Genomic DNA, 24,098 nt, shown 5'->3' with positions numbered 1-24,098 from the left:
TGGAAAATGAAGAAGTGGAGAAAGCAAGTGTAGAGCTCTCTTTCAAAGGGACTTGGCCAAGAGAGGGGATTGCTAGAAAGAGAGCCAAGATTTTTTGTTTTTTAATTCTTTAAGGATAGAAGATGACTGATTGAGTTTTTCTTTTATTTCTTTTTTTAGTTTTCTTTCTTTTCTTTTTATTGATTGATTGATTGATGCATTGGGTTCTCATTGCTGCACGCAGGCTTTTTCTAGTTGCGGCAAGCAGGGGCTACTCTTCGTTGCCATGCGCAGGCTTCTCACTGCAGTGGCTTCTCTTGTTGCGGAGCACAGGCTCTAGGCACATGGGCTTCAGTAGTTGTGGCACACAGGCTCAGTAGTTGTGGCGCATGGGCTTAGTTGCTCCACGGCATGAGGGATCTTCCTGGATCAGGGCTCGAACCCGTGTCCCCTGCATTGGCAGGCAGATTCTTAACCACTGTGCCACCAGGGAAGTCCCCTGATTGAGTTTTTAGCTTGAGGGAAAAGAGCTGATGGAAAGGGACCAGTTGAAGGTTCAGTAGAGTGGAGATAAATGGAGAAAAGTCCTGGACTAGAAGGGAGAGGATGGGATCAGAAGCTCTGTCATGAATAGGCACATGCAAGTAAGCAGTGCATTGATAGGGATATTAATTAGAGACAGGGGCATTTAGGGAGTTCAGTAAAGGAGGTGATATTCTTCTGAGGAAGGGAGGGGGTGGAAGGAGAGTGAAGAAGGTGTCTAATAGTTGTGGAGAAGTTTGGATACAACTAGTAAAAAGACCGTGTAGGGCAAGCTGGGATTGGAGGTCATCAATCCATCCTGCACACAGATAAATTAAAGTCTACACAATTCCACAGAGAAAGAACTCCAGATTTTTTAACTAGCTTTCCTCCATTATGTTCAAGATTAAATATCCTTCGATAGTGTATCTTAGCAATTTCACTTTATCTGCTAATTTACCTTCCCTCTTCCTTCCTTCTTCCTTATACTTCTCCTCCAGCTTGTACAGATTTTCCCTCTCTTTGTCAGTTTGGGTCATTAAGGAGAAAGAAAACCATCTAAGCGAATCTCCTCCTTAACATGCCACCCTGTCAGGAAGCTCAGGACCCTGAGTTGGCAGGTAGAGGACCTGGCCCCCAAGGGGCTTTCTTTAATTTCAAGGGTTCGATCTGGCTCTAAAATTCTCCAAGTCTTCCAACTTGACCTTATTGGGGGTTTACTCAGTCAAGAATGAATTTAAAGAGCACTTGAGTGTGAGGAAATGCAAACATTCTGCCTTTGTGGAAGTTAAAAAACTGTTTATCATAGTGAATCATTAGGTGACTTTCCATTTTAGAGCTCTACCCATTTAGTCAATAAGTGCATTATGAAAAACTGGATACATTGCATCACTGTGAAGGACTTTAGACTGCGGTTTGCAAAAGCAGAATAAATTTTCTTGGAGTCGTACCGTTATGTACACACGCTCGCGCGCGCGCGCGCGCGCACTCACACACACACACACACACACACACACACACGCATTCACACGCCCATTGGCAGACACGGCCACACCTCACGGCTCTGGGGGAAGCCACAGACCTCAGCTGTACAAGCTGAGCCTGGACTAGAGGAACTTTCCGCGGGACTCGGGACAAACAGCCGCACCGACACGACTGTCTGCCAGCCTGAGTCCCAGACGAGCGCCGGCGGCGGCAGGTACTCCGGGCCCCCGCGGCAGGGCCTGAGCAGCGCAGCTGGGGCGGCGGCGGCGGCGGCGGCGGCGGCGGCGGCGGAGGCGGGAGGGTCCCGGGCTGCTGAGGTCTTGCCAGTGCGCGCGCGCCAGCCGCCTCCCCTCCGCCCCTCGCTGCCGGCCTCGGGCATCCACGGCCGGTGGTCCAGCCGCCCGCCACGGCCCTGAACATGGCCGCAAGCCCCGCTGCCCCCCTGGCCTGGGCGCTGCTACTCCTCTCGTGGGCTCTGCTCCGCGGCGGCTGCCGGGCGCGCTTCGCTGCCGAGCCGGACTCCGAAGACGACGAAGGGGAGGCGGTAGTATTCTCCGAGTCGCCCCTGCAGAGACCCACGGTGATGGTGGCCGTCCTCGCGCGTAACGCTGCGCACACGCTGCCTCACTTCCTCGGCTGCCTGGAGCGGCTGGACTACCCCAAGAGCAGGATGGCCATCTGGTGAGCTGGCTGCGCCGGGCCGGCGGCGGGGGCGGCGCCCGAAGTGTCGCTGAGGGGAGAGGGGGCCGCTCGGGGCACGCGGAGACGAGGTGCGCACACCCCTCACAGCCGGCGTGGGTCCTGGGCGGATCAGCGGTCGGGGTGGGGAAGGACGCGCGCGTCTGCGTGCGCACCGGCTGCTAACCAGGATAAGCAGCCCGCCCCGAGCTCCCGTGGGGACAGTATGGAGCGGGGTGACCTCGTCGCTCTCCCGGACAGGACTGGGGAGACCCCGCAGGAGTGCTACTTTCTCCCCCCTTAACACTCGCGAAGATTCCTTTTCCCCCACCTCATATCCCTCGCCTCGGAGTGCGGGAATAAGGTTGCCCGTTGCCGCCTACTCGTCCGGACGCGACATGGACCGAAACTGCGGCTGGGGGCCCGGAGGGGGAGGGCCCTCCGGAGTGGCTGGAGTGCGCTGTCCTGGCTTCCCGGTGACAGGTTCCTGCTCCCAACTCAGAGGCTGGAAAAGCGGCTCAAGGTTCTCCCTGGGTGTGGGGAGGAAGGGGAGAAGGGATCAGGACCCAGAGTTTGAGGCTAGTTGGGGCCAGCTGTGTCTTCCTAACTACGTCACCTGTCTCCTCTGAGCGCTCCATGCTGTCCCGGCCCTGCATCGTCCCGGGACCCCGCCGCAGATGCAAACCGCGCGGGGTGCCTTGGGGTGCCGGCGTCCTGGGGACCGAGCCGCCCCGGGAAGGCAAACAGCTAAGTTTTGTTGCACTTAGGGTAGAGACCCGGGCCTAGGCCCTGTGCTTGTTGTGGAGGTGGCTGCCCACTTCAACTTTCCCACTTGGTTCTGTCTCCACATCTTTTTATAAAAGCAGGTATCAGAGGGTGAGAAGTTGGTGGCCAGGTGAGCCGCTAAGGGGCCTGTGGAGGAGGAGGTGGGCACTGGCCAGGGGAGATAGGCCACCAGGTACATGGACAAGAGGCCTCTGGTCTCTTGAGGAAGACAGAGCCCAGGTCACTCTGGAGCAATTTCTGTCTTGTGTTGATAAAGGGAGCTGTCCACAGACAAGACATCCTTAAAGCCACGGTTGGGCATAAAGGGAAAAGGAAGGATAAAGCAGTAGCTGGAGCTGGCAGCCTAATGGTACCTGGTGGGAAAGGTGCAGAGGTGAGAAAGCAAACATGAGATATAGTGCAGCACTGTGCTATACACTGCTTTACTATATACCCTGTTATACGTGACGTTTGCCACGGAGAAGGGCATGTTATGTGGAAAGTAGGAACGTTGGTGCAGTCAGATTTTAAACCAGAAAGATTTTTTTTAACCATTTCAATACCAAAAGAAAATTTTACAAATGTCAGTTCTTAGATGCTTTCTTCAAAAGAGATGCATTACAATATAGTCTTGGTCTTTCTGCATTGTTTCGTTTTAAAGAACATCACAATAGTTGCTATAGGAAATTAGTGAGGGGGGAAGTGAGTACCAGGCACAGGTTTTGCTACCTGATGTACAGACATTACCCCTTTTATCATATAGTAAACTTTTAAAAGATACTATCATCCTTATTTTACAAACGAAGAAATTGAGGCTTGGATCAGTTCAGTAACTCAGTCACAGAATTAATAAATGGTTAAACTGAAATTTGAACACAGGTTTGTTTCTAAAGACCACCCCAGAAAGGTTAAAGGGAACATGATACAGTATAAGCAAAATGTACATAAAGCTACAAATAAGGAGACTTGAGTTGTTTTGTCACTAGCTTGACATGTAGTTTTGGGCCAGTGGCTTGGGATCCATAGACCTCAGTTTTCTCATCAGTAAAATTAGGGAATAGGAACAAGTGATTTCAAAACTCCTTTCCAGCTCTTGAATTTCATAGATTTTGTGATATGATCAGAATCACTCAGCAATGATTGTACATCCGAGTTCCCTGGATGTTCCAGATTCTATGGATGTTGGTGTTCTCTTTAGATGGGTAGTATTCTCAATTCTGCTTAGACCTTAGGGATCTCTTTTCCCTTACCCTTATTCATAGTCCATGTGACTGTACCTTTATGGTCTGTGTTGGAAAGTAAAGGAAGAAACCCAAGGCTTGGGTAAGGCCTTGGGCAGCCCCTACATTAACCAGCCACTGAAGACTCTTCTTTGAGTTCTGGCTTAGAAATCTTATATAATTTATTAGGTAATAATAATAAAATGCCAGTTTTTAAATAGTCCTTTACAGCTTTCAAAGTACTTTCATCAACTAGTTATTTGATCTTAACTACCATCCTATAAAGAAACAAGATTATCTCCATTTCATAGAATATATTGTGTCTAAAGTAACTAACTTACTGAAGATTATATTTACTTGTTAATTTTACAAATATTTAATAATAAGAGCTCACAGTTCTTCTAAGCACTCTACATTCATTTTCTGGTTTCCTCTTCACAGTAACCCTATCAGTTATGTCTTATTATTTATACCCTTTTACAGATGAGAAAACTGAGGCACAGAGAGGTTGTGCAAGTAATGACCTTCTTTTGTGAGAATCAGGCACTATGCCAGGTTCAGGCTGGAAAAGGTTGAATAAGATGTGGCTCCTCATAGATAAGTATGGCTTTTTAAAACTAGGCAGTGTAAGGTGATCTGAATGGCATTTATAGCATTTGGGAGAGTGACAAAAGACTTCTATATAAATCAGATTGGGGCAGTTGTGTGGTCATGAAAGTTTTTTTGAGGAGAGTTGACACTTAGTTTGAACTCAGTTTTGAAGGACAAATAGGAATCCACAAAAACCTGGGAAGGAAGGAGGGTTCCAGAAAGAGGGAGAAGCATGGAAAATAAAAAGGTACTGGAACATTAACCAGAGCTTCCTATCAGGGGAGATAAAGTGAGTGGCAGGTCTAAGTTTTGCAAATCTCCAAACTCATTGCACTGTACCCTGGAGCTGCTGACTTCATGACTAGTGCTAGAGGAGTATTTGTGGGGAAGGTGATGGGTTATAACCCTCCAGGAGAGGCAGTACCTCAGTTTAGGATGCTGCAGTTTTGAGGGGCTTCTGCCAATGACTTACTCTAGTCTCTCAGTCCCAAGCTCTCCTCAACATTCCGAGATGCCAAACTGGCTAGTCTCCACTCTGCAAGGCTAGCACATGCTGAGGTCAAAAATGGTCAGTGTCAAAAATGGCCAGAACTTCATAAAACAGAACCACATTGGGTATAGAGACTGGGCTGCCAGCTTCCATTTCATCTTATTTTAGTAATCTGTGCAGACTCTCTCTTCTCATTCATCTGCTTACTTCTAACGATGGCTGGAGGAGCATCTGATAAGACTTCTTTCCTGTATGAATAATTGAGACCCTGGTTCAATGATCATATTCAGATTTCCCGGTGGTGTGATTTTTTTTCCCCCTTACCTAAAGTTCTGGACCAGATCTGCACTGAGTGCCAACAAATTGACCTGAAAACTTTTTCAGAGGTTGAGTGCAGTTATCTCAGTATCAAGTTTATTTGGATTCAGTTGAATTAAGGAAAGTTTATATTTTAGAGATATTTTGTACCGGCATAAGGGAAAACTTATCACATTTACCTATCTGATCTCAAAACCCCACCAAACTAATTGTTTTCCTTCAGATATCACAGTTCTGTGATAAGGAGCTGAGATAATCCTTGTGTTGTAATTAAAACCAGCACTGGGTTAATGGGGATCACTGCTGTGCTGAGATGAAGGCGACAGGTTGGCATTGTAACATGCGGCAGTGCGCTTGAGTGGGTTCCCTTTAATTCAGTGAAGCCATGAATAGTGGCCTTAGCAGTAGAGGGAAGGCTGACCTCATCCCCCTTCCCAAGCCTATGATTAAGGGGGGCAGTGGCAAGTAACATGATGATGGAAAATGGAGCAGGGCACAAGGAAAAACATTTGACCCAAAAGATACATTAAGTTTGTCTTTTGGAGAGCCTGCTGTTCTGTGTGGGAAGACAGTTGGGATTCACGGAGTCTGTGCAGTCACAAGGCAGTAACTATCGTGTAATTACAGAACAATTTGGGCATTTCATTTGGTAGAGTTTTGAAAAGTAATATGTATGCTAAATTGAAAACCGTCATATGGCTTTTAAATAAAGAGATGTTTCTGTTGACATAAACATTAACAATGATGAACTTCTACTTGTTCTGGGGTACGGACCCTGACATTTTGCACACAACTTTGTGGGGTGTTTGGATTAGCTTGGATTTATCTCTACGTTTTAATGCCCAACCAGGAGCATTTTGGTGAATGTTTAACTTGATACACTAATATAAGTGTGTTTACAAAATGTTCCAAGATACTAGTAATGCTAGTTTTCATCAGTGGTGAGAATGATGTCACATTTTATCATTACAATCTTGACATTAAGTGTTTATGTTTTCCCTCTAGTTGCAGCTCATGGCTGAAAATGTATATGGTACTTTGGTCTGCTTCTCTCCATTAGTTTATTTCTCTCACCTTACCCCCTCCTTCTCCTTATTTTTCCCAGCCTGGCAGTTTATTACGGAGGGCAGAGTATGCAGCTTCCAGTCAGATAGACTAGGGCTCAAATCTCCTGTGTAATCATGGGCACATCATGAAGCTCTAAGCTGAGCTGCCTCATCTGGAGATGACTAATAATAACACCTACCTCTATACCTATACCAGTTGTTATAACAAGCAGATGAGATAAAGTATTACAATGTCTTTTACACACATGCTACTAAATAGATAATAGTTGCTATTTCCTATACATCTTTTCCTTTTTGTCTCATCTCCATTACCTTTCTCTTCACAAATGAAACTTTTAAAAAAGAAAATATGTTCAAAAGAAGCTCTGTTTATTTTCTTCCTTCCAACAAAAAGTTGTCAGCATAATGGAAACTAACATTCATGGAGGGGCTGTTCTAAACACTTCGGTGTGATAACTGATTTACTCCTGACGGCAACCCTAGGTGAGAAGTGTCATTACGCTCTTCACTTTACACAGGAGGAAACTGAGGCACAGAGAATTTACATAACTTGTCTAAGGTCACAAGCCTAGTGCACGGTGGAGCCAGGATGTGACTCAGGCAGCTAACGTCGCAGACTGAGTACAGATGCTCTGTTTAAGATCAAGAAAAGACCAATTAGTTCTAGTTTTTGCTTCTGTCCGTTGACCCACCTTAGGAAGATAAGAGTGCCAGTGTTTTCTTTCAGAGAAGAATGGCTCCTTCTGCTTGAATGACACAAGGGACTCAGTGGCTCCCTTCCACTGTCTTGATGATTTTGTCACTTAGGCCCTTTCTAGTTACTAAACTCTGTTCTGTGTTGGTAGATTTCACAGGAACAGAACGAGACTAAATATGTGGGTTGTACTTAAATATGCAGGTCACTTGTCATGATCACAGCTATATAGCAACAGAAAGAAATTTATCACGTATTGTTAGTGACAAACGAATAAGGCCGCATTATTCATATGCATGGTGGCTGCAGCATTTTGGTAAGACAGAGGGTCAGTTTTTCAGCCTTTTTAATTAGTGGTCTTGGATTTGGTTGACATGTAAACTCAACTTTCTTCCAAATAGTCGGAGACAACTATCAATCCTCCCTCCACTGTACAATTTTAAAACACAATTGGACCTCAGAATTATATATTTCCTTTGGGTAAATACTGAAGTCACCTATCCTCTTGCTCTAGTTTAGACAAATCACTTGCGAGTTAGAATGGATGCCTAAATTGTCCTGGATCTATTTTATTAATTGACTTCCATAGGTGGGGAAACCAAAGCACAGGGCAGTTAAGGGATGTTCCCACAGTATATTACATAATAAATAAGTGTCGGAGTGAGATAACAGATTTCTAGATTTTAAACCCTATATGGCTGTTTTAATGTTGAGTATTTTATAAGGAATATAGCTCATGACTAAAGGAGCATACCAGTTATTCTAAGCAGGGTTTGGCTTTACGTACTTGTCTTCAACTCCTTTCTCCAGGTGATTCTATAGCTAGTGCGTGGTGCACGCTTATGACTCCAGGTACGTAAGCGTGCTTCCCACGGCCTTCTCCCTTGACTGTCTCGGTGGTCGTAGGAATGAACAATGAAAGCTTTGTAACCTGAAAGGCTGTTGGTTGTGCCTCGTTCCTTTTTCCAACACTTAAATGTCCTCATGGGCCCTATCACGGTGTGGTACTGTCTTCAAGTCTAAGGCATACTATAGTAGGACCATTATAAGGCTTATATAGGGACTATAGTAGGACTATTATAAGGCTCGTTTCTGCACATTTCTTCAAATAACATAACAATATATATTCGAGTTAAAGTTTGAGAGAAAATGATTAGCCTGTAGTTTGGTTCTTAGTTCTATTCCCCAGTTACCATATTATGAAGAGGTTTCACTATATGTGTTTAAATCATAGCTATTATTCATCAGGAATTACAAAGCGTGTGTATTGTATACGTTTTGACGTTTTTGTTCTCAAAGGAGTGATCTGTTCATTTTATTGCATTTACATCGTTAGCATATCAAAAATTGCCGTAAAAGAAGTTAAATCCGTTAGAGTCCTTGTAGGTTTATAGTAATTTAATTATTTTAGGCATTTTCTTTCCTGACGTTTTCTTTTTAAAATTGAAAAAAAAATACTCTCCCATAATAAAACTCCAAAAAGTGTGAATGGGAATACAAAAAAAAGTTAATCTCCCTTCCACTCCATACCACCTGCCAGGGGCAACCATTGTTAACGGTTTCTTGTGTATCATCTAGAAACTTTCTGTGCATATACATATATCCTTTTAAGTGTTAACCCAAATATTGGTTGGCCAAAAAGTACATTTGGTTAATGAATATGTTGTTCAATAAAGTTCTTGGTGAAAACGAGTCTTTCATTTTTACTTAAAACAGAACAAACTTTTTGGCCAACCTAATAGAAGTGTTTCATATCTCCTATTCTGCACAAATGTGATGTTTTTAAGTCAATCTCTCTATCCCAGGTTTTTTAAACTCTGCCATCCCACCTGTACCTATGTCCTGCCTGGCACAGTGAAAGCCAGCTTCACACAACACCTGTTCTAGGTAGTTACTCTGAACCCTCCCTGATTATACCCATCTTGCTCTCTTGTTCTTGTGTCTCTGGCCCCCAGAAATGTGGCCCTTAGCCCATTAAAAAAAAAAGTTTTTTAAGAAGCATAACACACATCCAAAAAGTGCATCTATCATAAATGTATAACTAGATAACTTTTCACAAACTGAACGTGCCAGAGTGAGCAGCACCTGCCCCACCAGGCCTGCATTTGTCCACAGCAACAAATGGTTAGCCTAGGAGCTGCTGTCCCCCGGACTTCCGTCCCATCAAGCCCACCCTCTGTGCACTTGTGATTGGTCCCTGCTGTCTGGCCCCTGTAGGCATTTGGATGGTGACCTTTGCTCCCTGCTCAGGCTCCTCAGGAGCCTTAGGACTCGAGTAGTAACTGCTTTCTAGAACCAGCAGGCTTGGCAAGCTGCCAGTGAGTGACCTAGTAGTAAAGTGATCAGGATTGTATTACTTTTCCCTCGGCTCTCCATCCCTATGGTTGGAAAGCTATGCGTTAATGTTCATAAAGGTAAACACCATCTCGTTATAGGTAGTAATTGAAAAGCCATGCAAAAGCCATATAAATAGAGTGGCTGTAATTAATTCACTGGAACTTGCTGCCGTCCAGAGCCATGAAAACGCAGCATTTGTGGTTGGTGACATTAGCGAAGTCTCTTGTATGAATTAAACCTTAGATTTGGCTGCAGGGCATTTCTTTTCCTCTCTAAGAGCACTGGACAGAAATCATTTCGGACTTAGACTTCCCGTAATAGTCTCATGACATCCTACCAAGGCTGAATTTATGATATCATAACACACTTCATTTAATCGAGGCAGTCATTGTTATTATTTAGTTGTTTGTCAAGTTCAGCAAGCTGAAACCTGTCCCTGACTTAATTGGTTTAGCTGATGAGATCGTGTTCCTCTGCAAACATAGTGCAAAGTAATCCTCTTCGCCCCAGAATTTTTTTTTTTTTTTTTTTTTTTTTGGCGGTACACGGGCCTCTCACTGTTGTGGCCTCTCCCGTTGCGGAGCACAGGCTCCGGACGCACAGGCTCAGTGACCATGGCTCACGGGCCCAGCCGCTCCGTGGCATGTGGGATCTTCCCGGACTGGGGCACGAACCCATGTCCCCTGCATCGGCAGGCGGACTCTCAACCACTGCGCCACCAGGGAAGCCCCCGCCCAAGAATTTTTGATTAATGTTTCAACACCCCTTAGAAGATGTGCATTTCAAAAACATAAATGATAACTTAAGTGATGATCCTAGACTACACACCCCTAAGAAGATGGCAGAAGGCTGTGTGTGGAACCAGGCCACTCTGATGAAGCAGCCTCATGAGTACTTGATTTAAGTGATAAATTGCCTACATTGGAAGAATTCTTTACCTCCTAGGTTTGATCACTTCAAAGTCTATTGAGGCACGTGTCAGGCTGGAGAGAGGAAGTTCCTCAAATGGAGCTTTCCCCATCCACCACCCTCCCGGCAAAATTCATGTGTTGAAATTCTAATCCCTAAAGATGATGATATTAGGAGGTGGGGGGTCTTTGGGAGGTGCTTGAGTCATGGGAGTGGAGCGCTCACGAATGGGATTAGTGTTCTTATAAAAGAAGCTCCAGAGAGATCCCTCACCCCTTCCACCATGTGAGGACACAGCAGGAAGTCTACAACCCAGAAGAGGCTCTTCACCAGAACCTGACCATGCTGCCATCCTCATCTTGGACTTCTAGCTTCCAGAACTGTAAGAAATAAATTTCTGTTGTTGATAAGCTACCCAGCCTGTAGTATTTTGTTATAGCAGCCCAAATAGACTAAGATAGCTGTCAAGCCCAAGGAAACCATGAAGGTGGCCCAAAGTGCCTACCTTTTAGGCAGTAAAGAAGTAGAACTCTTACTTTCCATCCCCTTTCCTTTTTGAGACTGACTGTATACATTTTGGAGGTGGGGAGGGCAGCGGGCCACGTCAAGCTTTCCTGTTCTCACAGGGCGAGAGATGATTCTGAGAAAGGGGAATACATGGATGTATGTTGATAGACATTCTCCCTAAAAGTCATATTAAGTGAGAAATTGCCACTTGGCAGGGCCTTGGGAAAGGCAGGATTTTCTGGAGACTAACAGTGGAACTTAAATTCCTGGGCTGTCCATGAGAAATATGGTCATGGGCATTTGGGGCTATGGCATTTCCAACACAGAGTCCCTTGCTGGACTGCTGGACTGCTTTTTAGTTTCTTGGATTCCAGCCAGCCCCATAATCTGTCCAAGCTCCACACACCACAGTGATTATGGCTGAAAACCGCCAAGATACTGGAAGGTTGCTGCCAGGTGGAATCAGGATTTTTCATGTCATCACTGCAACATCGAACAGTAAGCTTATATGAAGCTCCTACATTGCTGCATTCCCTCTGCTAGAAGCAGGTGGGGTGGGAGTGCATTCAGACAGTCAGACCGTGTCTTATGTTTCAGATGGATTTTGTGGAGTTGGCCTTTAAGGCTCAGCATACTAAAATGTTTTAGAAAATTACAAATCTCCTTTATGCCTTCCCTCAATCTTGTTAGACTTTAAGATTTACTGGACACATTGATTTCTATCCTAGAAAATTCTCTTTAGCAAGATAAACTATGAATTTCTAAAGCAGCAGACTAAAAAAAATTATATGCCTCCTTTTATTTATTTGACCATCATGGATTGTCTAGGTGGATAAATTCAGGTAATCATGTTGAAATTAGTAGTTGAGGTGGCCTCAAAGCAACTCAACCCCATTGGTCGAGTTCATTGGCCATGAGTGGACATGGCCCTCATCACTCTTCTGTTGACCTTTTGCTATAAGGCTGCTGGGCTTCTACTAGTGGTTCCTAAATACTGGTTCATGGGCCAGCTGTATCACAACACCTAGGACATTTGTTAGTTACGTAGATGTCTGTGCCCCGTTTCAGCCACATTCAATCAGATGGCCTGTGGAAGGGGCCTGGGAATCTGTGTCTTAAACATGTGCACAAGTAATTTGTATACACTTCTGGGTCTGGGAACTGCAGGAGATGAGCTCCCAGAAGCCCCCATGAAAAATAGGGGGCCCTCATGGAAGGACTGAAAGCTGTATATGTGTCTGAAGTACAGGCCGTGGGATTTTCAAAGCTTGGTAATTTGGCACACACTGGAATCTTCTAAACCCCAGGTTCCAGATGCGTAAGCAATCAGGAAGGCCAAGGGGTTTCTTATTAAGAGAAGTAGTAATGTACAGGATTACAAAGAAGAGGCTCTGCCAGACAGACATCATCTGTGTTTTTTATTGAGTCAAGCACATGTGTTTTCCCGTCTTCCAATAGCGGCTATTTAAAAAATATATATATATATATATATTTAAGGCAGTGCTCCAGATTACCCATTGTAGGAAGTGCCTTGCACTGGGGCTCAGTATAATGTGACACTCCCTCAAGCCCTTTTCTTTGCTCAGGTATCTCACATCATGAGCTCATTAAGCATGTAGGTTTGTAGAAGGAAGGATAGCTATTGATGAACATCTCTTAATAGACTGGAGGGAAATCAAACCAGTGCATTTCCTCCAAATAAATAGTAGTCGTGTGAACCACTTCAGTCTCCATATCCCCTCATCTTGATTCTTTTGTTGCTGGTATTTAATTTTCTTACCTTTGATTTTCTCTCTGGCATGCCTTTCAAAACCCCTCCCCTCATTTGGGAGAAGAATAAACAGTCTACTACGTGAGCTTAGTTGAAGTTCAGCCTTAACTACATGATATTACAAAGTCTCTAACCTAGTGTCTTCACCGGTTATGAATCCAAAATAGAACTTTTGGGAAATTTACACTATTCGAGTCCGCCGTACAAAAGATTTTTCTGAGTTTGTCGCTGCTGCACGGAGGTATGTTCAGAGTTGATATAGTAGCATTATTATAAGCTTACCAACAGGCAGCCTTCTCTGGGGATGATCACAGCTCCATTGATAAATCTCATACAGTCCCACACCCTCGCTTTATTGTGTCCTTTAGGTGACTGGTCTATCACAGATTCCACTGTAAATGTCCTCAAGTTTATGTGTCCCGTTTTCTTTTTTTTTTGTTTGTTTTCTTTTTTTGCGGTAGGCAAAATTCAAGTTTATGTGTCCCATTTTCTTTTTTTTTGTTTTCTTTTTTTGCGGTAGGCAAAATTCAGGTAATCATGTTGAAATTAGTAGTTGAAGTGGCCTCTCACTGTTGTGGCCTATCCCGTTGCGAAGCACAGGCTCTGGACGCGCAGGCGCAGCGGCCATGGCTCACGGGCCCGGGCACGAAGAACCCATGTCCCCTGCATCGGCAGGCAGACTCTCAACCACTGCGCCACCAGGGAAGCCCCTCCCATTTTCTTTTTAAGTCCTTTTCCTTCCCTGAAATGTGAGCTGCATTCTACTGCTTAATGCGTCCTGCCAGGGAGATAATGATCACCTGGGGAGGAAGATGAGGCCAGGTTCCCGGGCGGCGGCGGGGGGGGGGGGGGGGGGGGGGGGGGGGGTTCTCCGGAACTGTTCCCTCCAGCCAAAAGCAGCCGCCTCCATTTTCCCCCCAGTATGCAAATGCCCTCATTTTGTTATTTATGTTGTCTTGTGAAAGGGCTGGGAGGCATTGTTCATTTGCTCGTGCTGTGTCACTTAGAACAAACCCCTTATTCCCTCTGGGCCTCAGTTTCCTCTCCATAACATCAGGGAGATGTGCCAGAGTTGTGGCTCTCAAATGTGGCTGCTTATGAGAATCATTGGATGAGGTTTAAAAAAGTACTGATGCCTGGGCCCCACCCCCAGACCACTTAGGTCTGAATCCATGGGGTAGGACTAGGGCAAGTGACATATTTTGAAAACTTCCCAGGGGGTGAGAATGTGGAGCCAAACTTGAGAACCTGTGGATGAGACAGATGTTCTCTCGGGTCCCTTCCCTGTCTGACATCAGTACCCCCTTCACGGAGTGAGTGGATCTAAAGAATTGTCATGAATCATGACTCTGCACTATTTTTTTTTTTTTTGTTTTTGTTTTTGTTTTTTTTTGTTTTTTTTATTTTTGCTGTACGCGGGCCTCTCACTGCTGCGGCCCCTCCCGTTGCGGAGCACAGGCTCCGGACGCACAGGCCCATCGGCCACGGCCCACGGGCCCAGCCGCCCCGCGGCACGTGGGATCCTCCCGGACCGGGGCACGAACCCGCGTCCCCTGCATCGGCAGGCGGACTCCCAACCACTGCGCCACCAGGGAAGCCCGACTCTGCACTATTGATGTTTCCTGGACCCTCAGCCCAATTTTAGATCTTTTTCGGAGATCTAAAACAAAATATCTAAGTTTTCTCGGAAGCTCATTTGTAGATCACCCTGTTGTGTACTGTGCCCAGAGGTGTTCCCTAATAGTGTCGTCTCCTGTGGAAGGCCTGCGCCACATGACGACTGAACTGCCAAGGGGACCACGTGGCAGCAGGAGGGCTGGCCTTGAGGGCACAAATTGGAACTTCTCAGGAAAGGGCTGCGTGCACCAGGTGTAGAGCAGCTGTGGCCGAGGGCTTCCTTCCTGCGGTACACAGAGGCTGCCCCTTGGCTAAGGAGCTGCGGACATCAAGGCCTCTAAGCACATCCAGCCGGGCTGTGGCCGTTCAGGATTGCTCCCCAGTGTGTGTTTTGGTGTGTTGCCCAGCCTCACTTTCAGGCGTTCTGTTTCATACTGGTGTAGGGCCTCTAATCACCTCTGGGTATTGGATTTCTGATGTTACTTTTAATGGCTTTGGATTCTAGCTTCTTTTGTTTCTAAATTTGCATAAACAGTGCTGCCTTTGTCCTGTGGTCTTGACACAGCTTCAAAGCCTTGACTGGGCATCAAAGATGCACTGGATCCTCATTTCTTAGGCATCAGATTGCAGCAATGCCAGAAGGTGACTGAAGGTTACAGCCCCACTTCTGGGCCAGTTTTCTGTCTCCCAAAGATTAGATGCTGCCAAGTCCCCTTTGATAATGGTGCTGAATCTTAATAGCTTTTCCCAAAGCCTGGGCAAATACTAGTGAACTAAAGGGACACTGCTGGCATTTGTCTGTGGAGGAAAGGACAGTAACTCACTAATATTTACCGAACTCCCCTACCCCATGAGAGGCAGATTATTGAGTCCCACTGGGAAGCATGAAGTCCCAGACCCATTGGCCAGTCTTTGCTGATGTTGGCATGGTGACGGCCAAACTCTCATTTCCCCATGAGTCTTATCAAAATAAAGGCAGTATTTGAACTCTCAGTTATCCATGCATGGATTGTCTGTCTTTTGGATATACAGAGGCCAGCTTTTGATAATGGACCAGTTTGGTCCAACCATCCAGCACCCCCTTGAGCTCTCTCTCTCTCTCTCTCCCTCTCCTCTCTCTCTCTCTCTCTCTCTCTGTGCCGCCCAATAGTCATGTGTTTAGACAATGGAGAGTGATTTTTATCTCAGTAACGTTCCACATAAGGCATTCCAGTATGAGTTTTATCTGGTTTCTTAGCTGTTGGCTCTTCTGCATCATCTATGCCATGCCCCACCATATTTTCGGATTTTCTTGAATTCTCTACCTTGCCTTGGTCTCCTTAGCTATACCATGAGTACTGCATAGGCTGATCTTTAAAGAATTTTCTAGCCATAGCATGCTGTGAATTTGCAGTTCCACCACCGATACCATGAATAAAACAGCTTACTCTGTTACCACATTATTTAAAATGCCACTTGGGCCTTTGTTTCTTTATTTGTACTTAGATGTAACTTTTCAGTAGTTTTGCCTTATCCTTGTCTCATATCCTTGGTGAATAGACTGATGGTTCATATCTACATCAAATTATAAAAATTAAAACATTTTTTTGCCCTTTGGGATGGTTAATTTTATGTGTCAGTTGGGCTGAGCATGGTGCCTGGATATGTGGTCAAGCATTGTTCTGGGTGTTTCTCTGAGGGTTTCTGAGATTTATATTTAAATCAGTGGACTTTGAGTAAAGCTTTCCATAACGTGGGTGGGCCTCGTTTAATCAGTCGAAGGCCTGAATAAAACAAAGGACTGACCTCCTCGAGCGACAAGAAAATGTGTCGTTGCACTGCCTTTGGACTTGAATTGCAACATTAGCTCTTCTCTGAGTCTCCAGCCTTCTGGGCTACCCTACAAACTCTGAACTTGCCAACCTCCATAAATGCACAAACTAATTCCTTAAAATCATTCCACCTCTCTCTCAATAGATAGATATGAAGTAGATATATTATATTGAGGTATATATTATATATATATAGATAGATAGATAGATAGATAGATACATTCTCTCTCTCTCTCTCTCTGGCTCTCTAGCTATCTGTTCTATTGGTTCTGTTTCTCCAGAGAACCTTGACTAATATAACCTCTAACCTGAAAGAAAATACCATCTCTTTCATGAACAACAACAGCCAAAAGAAGGGCTGTGCTGAGAAGAAAAAGAACGCAGAGAATTATGTCAGAGGAGATAGTTCCAGATCTGAAAGCTAGGAAAACCATTGCTGTGGGCACCAGGGATGGAATAGTTGTGGCATGAGTGCATATATTGACTTTTCTCATGCGTGCAAAATAAGTAAGTGCAGGTCTTCCCTAGAAGGTCCCCCTTTTTTTTGAAGAGGCAGAAATAGGAGTTGGACATTTGCCATTGTGATGGGAAACAACATATGTGTTTGTTCTTTGCAAAAGCTGCTGGCCAGCGTGCAGACCTGTGTATTTTGCTCAGTCTACCGTGTGAGGGAATTAGCTTGCATGTGCACTTTGGGGTTAGGAGAACGTGGCAATAGAAGTCACGTTTCAGCAGGCTAATGGGCTATTGCACTGAACTGATAGCTCCTCCCCAGGGAGAGGCTTTACTTCACAGCGGTGTCATTTACCGTAGAGATGCTGAGGATTGGTCCGCACTGACACCTTCAGAGGCCGGGAGCATGAGTGCCTGTGAAAGGTCCTTGTAACATGGAGCTCGTTGGGGCCGTGTCCTTCTTTGCTGAGGCTTTAATGTAGGAGCAGAAGAAAAAGTTGAGTTTTTGTATATAGGCTCTAGAAAGATAAAATCAGGAGGGCAACAATTTTCTTTCCACAGAGAGTTCTCATTGGTGTCTCCGACTTATATTCCTGGGGTTCAGCCTCTAAAATCAAATTCTTCCTTTTTTGAGCTCAGTAAAAAAGCAGTCCTGCTGGATCAGAATTATCCTGAGAAAGCACTGCTCTTTGGCTGCCTCTCTCAGCTCGCTCTGATCTTGGCTACTCAGCTGATACTCTCAAGCTGCAAGCTAGCTGCCTGCTTTCCCAACAATCTAGCGCCAGCTGTTTTGAGTTTCTGAAGTAAGATTTTTCTAGGATGCTTTCATTACCCCGGGGTTCAGGCATGGTAGCATAAAATGTGCTAATGAGCTTTTCCTCTGATATAACAGTAAATGTGATTTAAGGCACAGAAGGTCAATTTCTGCCCTGTAGTGAAGTGGATTTTGAAGCTTTTCCTCTCTTCTGTGTAACAAGGTATCTGAGATTTGGTGTTGCTTCCCCTAATCTGTGTATCGTCTGTCAAGTTTTAGATAATAAATTGCACTGACATTCTGTAGCTTTGAGCTAGAAAGCAAAGAGTTTCTCTAAAAGGAGCACTTCATCTTTTTGATGTCAAAGGAGAAGCAGATAAATAAACCACAGTCTGTGTTTCACCTTCTGAAATCATTTCTCCGTAGCAGATTTTTGGAGTTCTAGTTAAATCTAGTTAGCTAGAATCTAGTTTGAGATTCCAGTTAAATCTCACTACTTTTACTCCTATTCTTACTAACATCATAGATTTGTCTCCATTTTCTCTTTTCCAATCCTTTCTTTTTCAGTTTTTCAAAGCAGCATTTTTCTAGGTAGGTCTTAGTTAGTTTACTGATGGATTGATCTGTTTATTTAAATATAGAATTAGCAGTACTAGAAATGCAAGTGTCTTACCTGAAATAATTAGGAGAAGCTATTCTTCGCATCACCTTGTAAAAAATGATTATGAATTTGAAAAATCCAGACAGATAATTCTTGTTTTCAGCAACTTAAAAAAAACTGTGTTTGCCTTCCTTGGCCTTTGATCCCTAAGAAGACCAAGGTTACCACATGGCTATGGTCTGTAGTTAATTTCACCCTGGGTGGTAAAATAATACACTGTGGTTTCCAGACCCCTGAACAATTAACTGGTAACAAGTGAGGTCATTTTTGGTTGAAGGATTGCATATGTCATTGTCTCAAAAGACACATGGGCTGCAGATCCTGTCTGGGGACCAGCTTCCAAATACTTGTGTGAACTCCTCCCAGCTCAGCTTGCACTTGGCCTTAATCTTACTTTTACACTTCAAAGAGCTTGAGTGCTGCATATCCCCAACTAAGTAGATAGTAAAACAAAACCAGCAACCTATTGTTAAATGAAAAATGAAAGGGACAACAGTAGTCATTTTATGATTCTTTTCATCTAATTCTGTCACTAAGAAGAAATTCATACATTTTTTCAGGCTGCATAGAAAAGTAGACAGCTTTTTTTTTTTTTTTTTTTTTGGTACGCGGGCCTCTCACTGTTGTGGCCTCTCCCGTTGCCGAGCACAGGCTCCGGACGCGCAGGCTCAGCACCCATGGCTCACGGGCCCAGCCGCTCCGCGGCATGTGGGATCTTCCCAGACCAGGGCACGAACCCGTGTCCCCTGCATCGGCAGGCGGACTCTCAACCACTGCGCCACCAGGGAAGCCCAAGTAGACAGCTTTGATTATTTCTTTTAAAGTGTTTTAAATATTGAAGTAATATGTAAAAATATAAGGTGTATGGGTATTTGCTTGCCTTACCTTAAAGGCCTGCTTTTTTATAGTGAACTAACTGTAACCAGTAGTATGGTAACCAACCTCCATGGTGGCCCCGAAGGGTCCTTGCCTTCTGGTACTCACTCTCCTAGTCTCCTCGCATGCTGACTCACATGGCCAGTGGCATGGGTGGAAGTGAGAGTGCATGACTTTCGAGGTCAAATCATAAAAGGCATTGCAGTTTCTGCCCCAGTCTCGTGGATTGCTTGTCCTGAGGGATGTCCCCCATGCCATGAGGACATCAAAACAATCCCAAGGAGAGGTCCATGTGGAAAGGAACTAAGGCCAGCAACCAACAGCCAGCATCACCTGGCTGCCATATGAGGAATCCACCTAGGAAGTCAGTCTTCCAGCCTAGTGCGGCTTTCAGGTGACATCTATGTACAAGCTCATGAGAAACTTCAAGCGCAAATGTCCTAAACACCTGACCTACACATCTACGAACATAAGCGATGTCATTGTGTGAGATGCTGGGTGTACAGATATAGGCTCTGCACCCATGGAGCGTCTGTTTTACTGGCGGAGAGCAGTGACAGACAAAAAATAAACAAACCAGATGATTTTAAAAGATGTGTTAAGGAGAAAGTAAAACAGGATAATGGGGTATAGATGAAGTGCTTGGATAGAAGAGTGCTTCATGTAAAAGGTGGTCAGAGAAGGGCTTTCTGAGAAGGTGATACTTGAGGCAAGCCCTGAATGATGAGAAGGAGCCACCTTGGCAACAGAGGGTAAGACGGGAGAAGAGCAGGGGAACCAGGCAGATTCATAAATCAGAGAAAGATTACACTTGTTGGAAGGAAAGAAGAAGGCTGGTGTGGCTGATCTGTCTTGGACTTAGGTCAGATTTGCCCTCTAAATTGCATACCATTCTTCTTTGGGCTTCTTTTGGGGAAAATATGGTCAGTTTTCAATATCATCAATAATAGTATAAAGTTTTAATTTTAATTCTTCTCAACCTGTGTAACTTATACAATTATAAATTAGTGGAAATAAATGTGCTGTAAACCTTTGAGTATTACATCAGCAAATTCTCTACTTTTTCCCTGCATCCTGATTACACGGTGGAATGTTCTCAAAAGACTTTTTTTCTTTTTTTCTGTATGTCACCAATGGCAATGCCATTACTAATAGGATTCCGGGGGCAGTAGTCATAAAAAAATTAAAGTGCTTTGTTTTAAAATGACAAAATAAAACTAAACACAACATATAACCCCAGCAATAAATGAAGACATTCTACACAGCCATCCAAAGAGTCTAAAAAAACAAGTGAATGCTGGACATCGCCAGTTCTGCATGTAACTGTTTCTTAAACCACAGATTAGGAGTGTTGAAAGAATGCACTAAGCTTAGGGCATGCATCACTGAGTGTTAGTTGCATACTATTTGCTGTACTTGGTTTTCTTGAGGCATGAAGCACAATTTTGCAAAAACACAGATCGGTGTTTTAGATCCTGCTCTGTATCTTTCCGTGGAAATCATCTGAACACAGTCCACTTTTGATGTCCTTGGTCCCTCTGTTAACATCACAGCATATCTCATCTTGATTATAAAGAACATTTCTCAGGTCAGCTCTAGGCTAAACAGAGCAATTTGTTTTGGGTTTGCTTCAGTCTGTGCTTAATTTCTGAGTTACAACTGTGGAATATTAAACCCCTTAAAAACTCTTCTATCCGTTTCAAATGTTTGAGGCTTTGATTTCTTTATCTCCTAAAACAGGAATGAGACCACCAAACATAAAGAATGTGAATTAAAAACAATCTGCTTTTGTTGAATATTTATTCTCTTTTTATTCTTCTACTTTGTCAATTAATGTAACCGAGAGCTATGTCAGGCTCAAGTGCAGACAAAGGCTACTGATTACTGATTTAAAAAGAAAAACTCTGCAAATCAATATTCGAGTTATGTTTTCTGCATAAAGCCATTAGTTCTGTGCTGGAGAAAAGTCTCAATGGGTAATTATTTCAGACCAGTGAGCTCATAGCTGTCTGCTTGGCAAAGCTCAGCTCTGGTTTCTTCATGAAAAATAAGATAACTGCCAGGATTTTTCTGTCTCGTACCTGAGTCCTCACAAGTGCTGCCTGTCACCCCTTAAGATTTAGCTTCTTAAGTCGATGACATTTCCTCTGCCTCTCATACAGTGTAACCACGAAGTGAGTTGATACTGAGAAGCCAAAAATCAGAGCAGAGAGCAATGATTTAATTATTTCAGAAGCGAGAGGCACATTTATGGGGACTGTGAGAAAGGACTTGAGCCGTTCAAATTCAAATGTTCAAATTTAAGACGTTTCAAAATCTAATCTCTAATAAAGTAATAATTATAATCTGGTTTACTTTAAGCAGATATATGGTTCCACAGAGATCGCTTCTGTTTTTTGAAAGCTTCCCTATCTCCCCTACATTTGACATTCTTACTGCTTGCCTCTGGCAGAAAATATTTCTTCCTTCTCAGTTTATTCTGGTCCTGCTGTCTGGAGCATCTTCCAGCATAATAATTTATGACTTTGAAAGATCCCATATTTGGTTTTATAGGGGCCTCTGTGTCAAATTTGGCTTTAAAATATCTTAAGCTTTTTCACTTGGGTAATTTATGCAGTAATTCTATGTATATTTTATTAAATATCTAGACTTTGAAGGTAAAGTGAAGAATGTGTGTAGTCTGAAAAAGGGTTATACTGTTCCTTGATTTTATTAGCAATGAGAAGTTTCCTATGAATGAAACCATTGTTAAGATTTGTTTTCCATTTTGTTTACTTTGCTTCTGAAGATGTCTTGAAACCTTGATTTCTGGGACTGGAATTCTTTATATGCTTCCTAGGAAAGGAAATATAACATGCCATTTAGAATAATGAATACCGGAAAAGCAACATCCTTCTTGCCCCTATAATACTGTAGTGGAACAAATCACCCATCCCCCCAGCTCAAACATAATGAGATGGGAAGAAGAGGTGTTCATTTTGTACAAGTTAAATCTCTCAGATACAATTTTTAAAAGCAGTTTTATTGTTCTCAAATACATATGGTAATTAGGGTAATTCTATTGCTATCCTTAGAGAAATCGTTAAATTAATATATGGCACTTGTCTGCTTAATATCTTTATTGATGGTATATGAATTAGTTTTCTAAATAGTTTATTATCTTATATAGTACTCTGCAATATAGTACCCTTCACTTAATCGTGAGAGCTAATATTAATTGGATACTTACGGTGTACTGAGCATTAAGATAACACTTTCCATGAGTTAACTCATTCAGAGCTCACAACAACCCCATGAAACACCTATTATTAGCCGTAGCCTCATCTGACAAAGGGGAAACTGAATTGAGACAAACTAAGATTTTTCCAGAGCCATAGACTTAGTGGCAGAGAGTGACCTGACCCAGGCCAGAGGCAGATTGACTTGGAAGTTAAGCAAGCTTAAGCTTCAGTCCCCCTGCTGGGGTCCCATTGCAAAGTATTCCCATCTGTTTTGGTAAAACATACAAAGGGAAAATATTTCATCAGCAATGGGCTAAGACCACGGAGCCAACTTGCCCTCCATCCCTCTTCCCCTTATTTCGGGTGGTGATAGAGTGGCAATGGTTGTATCTGGGATCTGGTTAAGAGGAGGTTGACTTGGGGATACACTTAGTTTGGGGATAGTGGGAAAAATGTGGTTCATAGTCACTTCCATGTATAGTTTATTACTCTTGTGGTCCACTTGACACACAGGTGAAGGACCGAGGGTTCTGCTGCGTAGCTGGTCTCAGAAGTAACAGAGGTGCAGAGGAGCAACAATAATCGAAACTTGTCTGTGGAAAATACTTCCAGTCATCAGACATGAAAATTTTTAAGTGGATGATTTAGTTCTCTCATAAATTCCTGGGCAAAACAAAACTTCTATTAGAAACATACTTGGTAATATAGTGAATACAATTGAATATAATAGTGTCCGAAGCTATTGGACACTTCCTTTTTTCTATGGGAATCACATGGAACAGAATATATCAGAATTGCTCTCTGAAGAGCACAACCAGAGGCATTGTGTCTGAGTACATGGAAGTTTTCTGCATCCCAACACCTCAGCTTGTGTTCTAGCAGACCGAAGGCATCTTGGCTTCACAAAGTCTGGCAGATCCATTTGAAATGGCATTCAAAACTGTTAGCAACACAGTGAAATGGCTTGAAAGCTTTCTACATTATTAATAATAAAAAAAGGAAATTCCAGCCAACCTTAGTTGAGGAAAGACTAAATTATATTTCTCTTCTCTTTATACATGAGATACTGTAAAATAATTGCCATATGAAGAGGTGATCAGAGTTTTTTTTAATTTTTATTAAATTTTTTTATTGAAGTATAGTTGATTTACAATGTGTTAGTTTCAGGTGTACAGCACAGTGATTTGGTTATATATATTCTTTTTCAGCTTCTTTTCCCTGATACAAAATATTGAGTATAGCTCTCTGTGCTATACGGTAGGTCCTTGTTGGTTATCTATTCTATATATAGTAGAGTGTGTATGTTAATCCCAAACTCCCAATTTATCCCTCCCCGTCCCTTCCCCTTTGGTAACCATAAGTTTGTCCTCTATGTCTGTGGGTCTATTTCTGTTTTGTAAATAAGTTATTTGTAATTTTTTTCAGATTCCATATATAAGCGATATCATATGATGTTTGTCTTTCTCTGTCTGACTTACTTCACTTAGTATGATAATCTCTAGGTCCATTCATATTGCTGCAAATGACGTTATTTCATTCTTTTTTATGGCCGAGTAATATTCCATTCTGTATATGTGCCACCTCTTCTGTATCCATTCATCTGTCGGTGGACATTTAGATTGCTTCCATGTCTTGGCTATTGTAAATAGTGCTGCACTGAACATTGGGGTGCATGTGTCTTTTCAAAGTAGAGTTTTCTCTGGATATATGCCCAGGAGTGGAATCACTAGATCATACGGTAACTATTTTTAGTCTTTTAAGGAACCTCCATACTGTACTCCATAGTGGCTGTATCAATTTACATTCCCACCAATAGTATAAGAGGGTTCCACACCCTCTTCAGCATTTATTATTTGTAGATTGTTTGATGATG

At 43.4% G+C, this 24,098-nt stretch overlaps 1 protein-coding gene across 2 annotated transcripts in view; it reads left to right on the top strand.

The window, feature by feature from the left end:
* Positions 1-1,540: 1,540 nt before the first annotated feature.
* The window catches only part of COLGALT2 (collagen beta(1-O)galactosyltransferase 2), a 139,140-nt gene continuing 116,582 nt past the window's right edge, over positions 1,541-24,098 (top strand). For both annotated transcript variants that reach the window (XR_009522547.2, XM_060035219.2), the window contains exon 1: positions 1,541-2,166. Coding sequence is in view for 1 of the 2 variants with exons in the window: in XM_060035219.2 (XP_059891202.1) it covers positions 1,904-2,166 (263 nt within the window). In the remaining variant the exon portion in view is untranslated. The remainder of the gene's footprint in view (positions 2,167-24,098) is intronic.

This window comes from Delphinus delphis, chromosome 1, assembly GCF_949987515.2.
Source record: "Delphinus delphis chromosome 1, mDelDel1.2, whole genome shotgun sequence".
NCBI lineage: Eukaryota > Metazoa > Chordata > Mammalia > Artiodactyla > Delphinidae > Delphinus > Delphinus delphis.
Note: the sequence above shows the minus strand (reverse complement) of the source record. Positions and strands in the feature narration are given on the sequence as shown.